This window comes from Martes martes (genome assembly GCF_963455335.1).
Source record: "Martes martes genome assembly, chromosome: 18".
Classification (NCBI taxonomy): Eukaryota; Metazoa; Chordata; class Mammalia; order Carnivora; family Mustelidae; genus Martes; species Martes martes.
Window position 1 is genome coordinate 26,627,123 of NC_137906.1, and position 9,954 is coordinate 26,637,076.

General features: G+C 42.5%; 1 protein-coding gene across 1 annotated transcript in view; it reads right to left on the minus strand.

The window, feature by feature from the left end:
- The window catches only part of IQCK (IQ motif containing K), a gene marked incomplete at both ends in the record, with an annotated part of 119,585 nt that extends 109,684 nt beyond the window's left edge, over positions 1–9,901 (minus strand). Inside the window, 3 exons of the mRNA XM_080830827.1 lie at positions 932–1,061; positions 2,666–2,730; positions 9,715–9,901. Of these exons, the coding sequence (XP_080686953.1) occupies positions 932–1,061; positions 2,666–2,730; positions 9,715–9,901 (382 nt within the window). The remainder of the gene's footprint in view (positions 1–931; positions 1,062–2,665; positions 2,731–9,714) is intronic.
- Between the last annotated feature and the right edge of the window lie 53 nt (positions 9,902–9,954).

Below are 9,954 nucleotides of genomic sequence, written 5' to 3' on the forward strand. Positions count from 1 at the left end.
AAACAAACAAAAAAATATCCCACTGAAAAATCCCAAATGGCCCAGATGAATCTGGGAGAAATGTTTGTTTCTGAACCAAAAAAAGATACTGTCCGTGAAGTAACAGGACCTTACATGTTGCATTTTACTTCAGACTGCTGAGTTGGGCTGTGTTATTAAAGAAACTGAAAATATCTTTCTGAGCCTCTGTGGACTGGCAAGGGGTCCTGCACAGGGCTGGGGCCACAGGCACAGCAAGGAGGCCAGTATGGCTAGAGGGAAAATAAGCAAGGGAAGTGTGGTAGCAACGAGGAGGAGAGGAACAGGTTGGGGGTACAACGGATGGGGCATTATGCCCACAGTAATGGTGGTGGTGGTTGCCAAGGCCCAAAGCTCACTAGCAGAGAGAACAGAACAGAATGGTAGAAGAGGTCTGGTCCCAGGGAGGGCCTGAGGAACTGGGCCCAGGGAGAAGATGGAGAAAGTCTACACCTCTGATTCAACCCACAATACGGGGCAGCGTGATACTTTCATCCACCTTTTACATTCCCCCCTTTGATTTTAATGTAGAATCAAGGTATGCTTGCTGTTATTTATCATCTTTCTTATATTTCATCCTTAAAGATAAACCAGTGGGATAAAGTTACTTTTCTTAGAAATAAAAATTAAGGGGTGCCTGGCTGGCTCAGTCAGTAGAGTATGTGACTCTTGATCTCAGGGTCACGAGTTAAAGCCCCACGTTGGGCATGGAACCTACTTAAAAATTTTTTTAAAAAATATAAGAAAATTCTGATACATATTAAAAAAATAAAAGATAAAATTAAACTTAAAATAAGAAGATATTCTTTCATATTTTTGTGGTCTCCCTGAGGTCTGTCCACCCCATTCCCACCCTGTGGTTTTGCAATGTTACAAGCCCCACATTATAAAAGACAAAATCTCCCTTACTTACATGTTTTTGGATCAACTGTTTCCAACTTGACTTGAGGGCAGAGTACATGCGAGTCCATGGTCAAATGAGGAGCTGAATAAACGTGCTCTGTATTGAAGCCATGGAGAACCGTTTCCTCTAATGGTGAAACCTGATGGGGGGGGGGTTGGGGAGAGAATCAATTCATATAAATAGTTTAAATAACTGTATTTTCCTGTGTAACCTAACAAAGGATAAAATTCTGTATTAACTTCAGGTTCAAGGGGCACAATGAGTACAAATCTTTGTGCCTTCCTCCCTTCTGAGACACCTATAAATGACAATCAAGGAATAAAGCCCTAATAGAGAAAAAGAACAGGAGTGGATAGGACTGAATGAAAGTGGATGAAAGATTTTCAAACATTTCCAAAAGTAACAGAGATGAAGCCTGTGGTCAAGGAAGAGAGGGAAGGGTAGCCCAGGATCCATAAGAGGAAACAGTCCAAGTGGATGGGAGTCCCTCTTCCCAACAAAACTCCAGAAGGCTTTAATCCCCTCAGAGGATGGGAATGAGAAAAGGAATGACAAACAGGAGGGGTTAAGTGAAAATCCAGCTGGGGCTCCACTGGCCTGCTCTCTACATTTCCCCTCCTCCTGCTTCTGCTCCTTTCAATATACATAAAAGCTCCATTCCCACCAACGTTTTATATCCAGTTCTCTCTCCTTGCCAGTGATTCTAGTGATTTCCAATGACTCCAAGGATTGGCCAAGCTGATAGCTGAAAGGAGGGAAAAAAAAAAAAAAGCTCTCCATTGACTTGGAGGCTCTCTGCCTGCAACCCTGAAGAAAAGTCTTCCATTAGACAATCACTCCCCACCAGCTCCTGGTCAATGTTTCTATTCATAGAAGAGACTTATCCAGAAGACAAACCCACATGGACGATTGCAGAAGAAAATCATACCAGCTACATAGAAAAATCCACTCAGATCCCAATTTTAAATTTTGAATAAGTAACAGAAGTTCTCTACACAAAAACATCAACAGCATAAAGGACAGATATCAAGATCTACAAAGAAAAACTGACTCCGGAAAAAGCACAAACAACTCAGGGAAGGGAACTGTAATTGGTATCTGCAGAGACATTTGAAAAAGTATTACATCCACAGAGCAAGAACAGGACGCTACGAAAAAAGAACAATCACAGGCAAGAAATTCTTAGAATCTCTAGTAGTGGTGGCTGCAATAACCTACTGGAATTCTAGAGACTTAGGTTTGGGTTCTATCCCTGTGATCCTGCTCAATTCCCTGAATCTCTCAGAGCCGTGCTCTTTTATTTTAAACTCCATTAATTTCCCCTATTTTGCTTCAAGTATACTGCCTGAGGGCCCCCCTTCCTTGGCCCTCTTAGTAAGGTCTTTTTTATCTTGCCCACACTGGCATGCATAGAGAAATGTGCTCTCTCCCCAAGTATGCCCAACATGGGCATTTGTTGGCTCCTTCACAAAGAACCTTCTCCTCCAGGATCTCATCTGAGCCCCACAGAGGTCCTGCGAGTTAGTCAAGGATTATCTGCTCCATTTACCAAAGGTGGAAACTGAGGGTCAGAAGGGTTATATGATGCCCTCTAAGTGACACCATTAGTAGTAGAGCTAGGGCTGGCCCCAATTTCTGGTTCTAATTCCGGTGCCTTCCCTTTCCCACTTCCTTAACTCATAACATCAGCACCATTGTCACATAAGAGCCTTATGTTTACGTTGGGGCCTGGATGATACTCACAGAAATCATAGCTTCTTGTTTGACTTTACATCTCTCTGGAAAGGGAGGCAGCTCAGCTTCATACTCTAAAGGGAGCAGGGGAAAAAAATCCTTAATTCCACACTTCATTGCAGTTTGTGATACAATTTCCTTTCCTCTGTAGAAAACATTCTCAAATTTTAATCTGATTGATGTTTTATTGAAATGAAAACAACTGGCTACTCTAGGTTAATAACTACTGTGAACCACTTTATTTAAAAATGGATGAGGTGATTGTTCTCTTGCATGCCAGACTCAAGGCTTTATGTAAGAATTTGAGCCTCTTTTGCTGAGAAGGTACTTCAGATTTTGCTCCCAAATTATGATAACAACATGGAATAAAAGGAGGACGAGGATGGGACAGAGGCCAAGGGAAGACACCAATAGCTACATAGAGAGGAGGGGAGAAAAGGAAAAAGAGGAGCATGTGGTGGGAGAGCACTGTAAAAGCGAGAGAGAGATGAGCTGTGTCTTGCAGTCATGAGGATGAGCATGAAGGCAGGATGGCCTGACTGGGGTATGCATCTGGAAAAGCAATCCCATAAAGACCCCACTACTCAAAGTGTGCCCAAGAACCAACAGCATCAGCATCTCTGGGGAGTTAGAAATACAACACCTCGAACCCACCCCCGACCTGCTGAATCTGAGCCTTCATTTTAAGAAGATCCCAGGTGACTTGTATGCACAAGTGGGAGTAGTTCTGCTTTAAACTCCAGTAGCCTCCTATCCTGGCTGCACACAAGAATCACTGGGGAACTTTTTGAAAATAACTTTCTGGAGTTGGGTCCAGACATTCTGATTCAATGGATCTAGGGTGGAGGCCCGGGAATCAGTATTTTTAAAGCTTTCCAGCTGATTTTTTTTTTTTTTAGATTTTTAAAAATTTATTTATTTGACAGAGAGAGAGATTACAAGTAGGCAGAGAGGCAGGCAGAGAGAGAGGGGAAGGAGGCTCCCCGCTGATCAGAGAGCCCGATGCAGGGCTCAATCCCAGGACCCTGTGATCATGACCTGAGCTGAAGGCAGAGGCTTAACCCACTGAGCCACCCAGGCGCCCCTAAAGCTTTCCAGCTGATTCTAATGTGCAGTGAGGTTGCCAGGTTTCAAGGCTGCTCACAGTCAACATGTTGGAGAGCCTAATGCAAAGAACAGTCCATACAAGTTCTGCAGGGTAACAAGAACTATTACTTGGAGAGGGACAGAAATGCTTGGGGCTAAATTAGTTACATCCCTAAAAAAGAGTGGTAAGAATATTTCTGGAAAAGTCAATGTTTTAATGACAAAAATAGTCGCTTTGCAGCAATGAGGAAAAACAGTTTCCGAGCAAGATGGTATCAATGGAATGAATAAAATTGTATTGGACACATAGTTCCTTGGATACCTAGTTCCTCATCAGTGAAACATTTCTTGCCTTTTTTTTTTCTTAACTCCTAGGTGTCAGGCTGGGGACCAGTATGTCAGCCTGTAGGTTGCAAGCAATCTTGCCCAGTACCAGCTATATTCGTTTTCTAATGCTATGTAAAAAATCACTACAAACTTTGCAACATAAAACAACACAAATTTATTATTTCACAGTTCCCGTGGGTCAGGAGTCCAGTATGGGTCAGGATCTCATCAGGCTCAAATCAAGGTGTTGGCCATTCATGGCTGTGATCTCATCTGAGGGTTGTGTCCTCTTCTAAGATCATTGGTTGTTGGCAGGATTCAGTTTCTTGTGGCTGTAGGTTTAAAGCTCCCATTTTCTTTTTGTTGGTGGGACTCTCAGCTCCGACAGGGCACCCTCAGTCCTTGTCATGGACAGTCCACACGTGGTTATTTGCTACTTCAAGGCAAACAGGAGTCTCTTTCTGCTTTAATGACTTTGACTTAAGGCTCACCTGATTAGGTCAGGCCCACTTACAGTGATCTTCCTAACTGAAAGTCAATCGATGACAAACTTCAATAATGTCTGGAAAATCCCTTGATGGCAATGCCTAGATTTGTGTTTGATTGAATATCTTGGAGATGTGTGCAGTAGGGAGTGGGAACCCTTGGAGCCATCTTAGATTTCCACCCACCATAACAGCTTGAGCTCTACCACTTTGCTTTCCTCTCAAGCAAGCATGTAAACTCGCTCTTCTTTCCCAAACACTTTGAGAAACACAAACATGGTGTGAAAACTATTTATTCAGACTTAGGATATACATATTTAGAGCTTTCTCTGATTATAAAAGCAATATACGCTATCATGAGGAAATTCCAAATAATACAGACCTGTCTAGTGTAAAGAGTGTAAGTCACATCCAATCCCATTCTAACCCATAACCACGTTGTATTTCAACGTATTTACTAACATATGCATATAATACACAAATACATTTATTTATGTTAGATCTCCTAGACCATGTCAAATCATCCCAAGTATAGAACCTCATAGCACAGTCCTTTTTCTTCATAATTCCTATCAGTTTTATCCTTATTTTAAATTTGTAAAAATTAATGACTGTGTTTAGTGAGGGAAATTGTCTGGGTCTGTTTATGCTCACCATCATATTCCCAAAGAATACTTGCTGAATGAATGAATGAATGAACAAAATGAAGAATATAGCAAGTTACTTTTGATTCTTTATCTATTCTTTTGTTCACACTTACTGAGAGCCTACTATGTGCCAAGAACCATTCTAGGTGTTGAATCTTGGCCATCTTTCAAGATTGCTACATATATGATATGCCACAATTATTTAACCAGTGTACTTAATGAGTGCTTAGGTTGTTTCCAATTTTTCATTATTACAAACAATGCTGCCAGGAGCATCACCATATATATATATATGGTGATATATATATATATTGATTGGAAAGGAGATATTGTTATAGGAGTAATTCTTAGATGTGGAATTGTTCTATTAAAGGAAAAAATAATTTAAAATTTCGACCAAATTGACAATGTTCCTCCAAGAAGTTTATAACAATTTATACTCCTAATAGTAAGATTGTTTCTCGAAGGTATTACCAATCTTATATATATTTAAATGATATTTTGCTTTTATTAGCATTTGTTATTATTAAGTTTCCTTAATTCTCTGCCTCAGTTTCCTCAATTTTGCCTATACAACAGGCAAAGCCCTGAGTTGCTATGAGGTTTAAATGAGAGGAAAAGCTTCTAGCACAGTGTCTAGCACATAGAGCAGCTCAATAAATGTTGCCATTAGTATGATTTGAGCAAATGGTAGGTGATGAACCTAAAAAAAAAAAAAAAGACAGGATCCAGATCATTAAGGGGCTTAGATCTTAAGCTAAAGAGTTTGTTTACCATGAAAGCTATGAAAATCATCGTAGGTCAAGGCATGATGTGGTCAGATTTGAATTTTAGAGGGGTTCCTATGGTAGAGGGTCTGGATAGAGGCCTTCTGCAATTAAAAAGCTATAGAAGCAATACAAACAGGATATGGTAAGGGCCTGATCTACAGCAGCAGCCATGAGAACTAGGGGGTGGGGAGTTGGGGCTTACAAATGTTAAGCAGGTAGAATCTATAGGGATTGGAGAATGTGGGGATCATGAAAAGCGAATGGGAAACAGTTAAGATGAATCTTAATGATTCACCTTATGATGAATCCAATGAGGATTTAAAGGTGAAATCCAATGAGGATTTATGGACTGGGTAGCTGAGTGAATGATGGTGACACTCATTAAGATCGAAAGTTGCTGGGTGTCTAGAATAGTGCCTGGATTCATTCCTAGCCCAGCACTTAGAACAGTTCCCAGCATGGGTAGATAGGTTGACAGAATAGATCAGAATAATTTCACTGGAACCATGAGGCAAGTAGGAGCTAGCCTGCACTGGGTTGATAAAAGGAGTGACAGTGGTATGAACAGGGGCAGTGTGTTCTTTCCAGAAGCTTGGCTGAGAGAAGAAAAGGGATAAACAAGAGCTAGAAGATAATACGTGCTAAAGGAGAGGTTTTTCTCAAGATGACAGACTGCAGGATGTTTGGAAGGAAAAGACAGTAAAGAAGTTACATGTAGGAGAGGGGGTGACAGAGCAGGATCCTGGGATGCCAGGAGGATGGTACCAAAGCCCAGGTGCCGGGGGCGCGTGGGTGGCTCAGTGGGTTAAGGCCTCTGCCTTTGGCTCAGGTCATGATCCCAGGGTCCTGGGATCGAGTTCCGCATCGGGCTCTCTGCTTGGCGGGGAGCCTGCTTCCCCCTCTCTCTCTGCCTGCCTCTCTGCCTACTTGTGATCTCTGTCTGCCAAATAAATCAATAAAATCTTAAAAAAAAAAAAAAAGCCCAGATGCCAGCTGAGCTGCTGGTAGCAGGGTATGTGTGCAGATGCAAATATGTTAATCAGTATAAGGAAGTTGAAGGATCCCCTCCCCGCCTCCAAATGCCTGACTCTTCCCAATGAATGTCTCCTACATTTACTAAGTGATACCACTCAACATTTGAAGGGGGTTAGAAACTTGGGGCTAGTAGATGGGGGCAACGGAAGAAGCCACTGAGGGATGTTGACTGACAGGCAGTGTGAGAGCCCCCTGGTGTCACTTTTCTCCAGCTGTACTCAGCTGCTGCTCTAGGGTTACAAGGATTGATTCAGAGCTGGTCCATGTTGGTATCTGGCAGGTGGGATGGAGGAACCTGATTTTACAACGGCTCTAAGGGTTGAGGTTGCAGAGTATTTGGAGTAATGAACCAATGGCAATAATGAGGATGCTGATGAGAGTAATAACAGCAATAACAAAACAGGAGACTGTAAGCTCCCGATACTTTGACTCGGTCTTTGTTAAAACCATAGTTAAAAATCATGTCACAAGCAATAATAAGATTTAATTAGAAGCCTTGGCAGGAAAGAACTTTATTGATACTGATACAAGTGCCTTTGAGGATACAAAGCTCAGAGGTAGTCATCACTGGAAAGTTGAGAATGAAAATTAAAATTAAAGAACAAGTAAGTTGTCAAGTTATATAAACACACACATGTACGCACACACACACACACACACACACACAGCATCAGCCAGGTAGGACAGTCTTAAGTTAGATATTTACCTATTCTATATTTCTTCTTCCTGAAATTGAGTTTCTCACAGGTCTATTTGCAGTGATAAGTTGCTTTTTAAATGGAGATGTACTAATAGAACGTAATAGTTAACCTCAAACATAGGATTACCACAAAGCCTGCTTTTCATGTTTGTTGTGAGGCACGAAATTTACCCATTATATGCTTGTTATAGGCAACTCCATGTTAGAACGGTTAAGAAATTCATCTGGCTTAAAATAATCATGACAGCCCCTTAGTATATAATTCACCATCTCTGACCCCATTAACTTCGTGATGTAACTCTATCACTTTGTGAGTAGCAATTCACTTGCTTTTCAGAGAGCGCCAAACCTCTTTGTCTTTGCTTCTCCCTACAGGGCTATTTGACCAAAATAATCTCCTGACTTTAAAACACAAGACAAACCGTGTTTCATTGTTAACAACAATGAACATTTATTGAACTCTTTCTAAATGCCTGACACTATGCTAATCACCTTCACATATATTATCTTACCTGGTCCTCACATCAGCCCTGTGAGGTAGGTAAGCAGTTTCCCTTACACAACACACCAGTAATAAACTCTGTTACAAAGAACTGTTTGGCTTGGAGAAGTCAAAACTCCTTCCACTTTTCTGGGGAAAAGACATTCACGACTACCTTCAAATATGAGTGGTTTCTTTAAGGTAGAGTTATCAACTTGGGTCATGACACCAAGGGGTTAGGACCAAAGGGTAGAAATTACAGGGAGAACTTTGATTTTTCTAAATAAAATGTGAAACTGGAAAAGGAATTCAAGCACTGGATGGGAGGTGAAACAGATGGCCGCTGAGAGTTATCTATCAACTCGGAGTCCACAATTCTCTTCCTCCTCTGTATTTTCCACTTCTTTCATATATTGGTGCATTCACTCTTTTTCCCCATTCAACAAACATTTCCTGGTTTGTCCAATATGGTAGCCACTAGCCACAGTCGCTATTTACATTTGGTTAACTTAAAATAAAAAATTTGAGTCCCAAATGCACTACCCACATTTTAAGCGGTCAAAATTATATGTGCCTAGTAGCTTCCACATTTTTTTTTGAGCTATAACTGACATTTAACATTAAATTAGTTTCAGGTGTACAACGTGATCAATCAATAGGGCTACCATATTTGAAAGTTCTGGGAAATGCTGTTTCAGACAGCTGATATAGAATAATCACAAGAATGAAAAATCTTGAGTTTTTGACCTTGAGGAGCTTACAATCTAGAGGAGAAAAAAAAACCACCCCATATTATTTTTTAGGAGCTCACACTTACTGAATTCTTGCTGGAAATCAGGCAGTTTGCTACGCACTTTCTGTGACTATTTAGCTGCAATGCTCTTAACACCGTAAAACAGATGTCATTATTTTGCTCACTTTACAGAAAGGGCAGTAATTTGCTCAACGTATGTGAAAAGAACTAAAAGGCCTCATAACCAAGAGTAGTGTAGGGCCATGAAAGAAGTTGAGCTAAACTTCATTTGGGGAGTTTAAGGAAGATCAGAAGTGGAGAGGGATTAAAACCCAAATCTGTACAGACCATGTTTACTCAACCTGTGGGCTACAGACTTAACTAATCAGAATTACCTAGGATGCACGTTAAGAGCGCAGATTCCCTGCACCTGATTATGGGATCTGTGGGCAGGAACTGGGATCCTACGCTTTAACCAAGCTCCCCATCTCCGTCCCAAAGGTTCTTTCTTATTTATTAAGTGAGGTTGGAGAGCCACTGTCCACACTACTGGGTCCCCTTTGTTCCGCTTTCCCCTGGCTTCCCTGGCTTTAACTTGAGTACGGATCAGAGTGGAAGCCTGCGGTGCGACATCGCGCACGAAAGTCTCGGAGCCTCAGTTTCCCCGTCCGTGAAATGGAGATCCTGGCGGGCCTCCCGCGCGGCTACCACAGGGGCCACGCACGTCAGGCGCCCAGGGAACGCGGACCGCGCCTGGCGAGTCCCGCCCCTCTCTGCCGGCCCAGGCTGCCTACCCTCGCAGATCTGCTCCCACAGGTTCTTGCCCGGAGGCTCCACGCCCTGTCCTGGCGAGACGGGTAGCTCGGGGGACACAGTGGACACGATGGGCACTGACGTCCGGACAGCGTCCGACGACTCTGCGGAGCCGGCCCGATCCTCGCGCTGGGTTGTGCTACCACTGGCCGGACCCGGTGCCGCCATGGCCGCGGTTTCCACGGCAACCGCCTTCCCGGCTTGGCCACGACCCGGAAGGA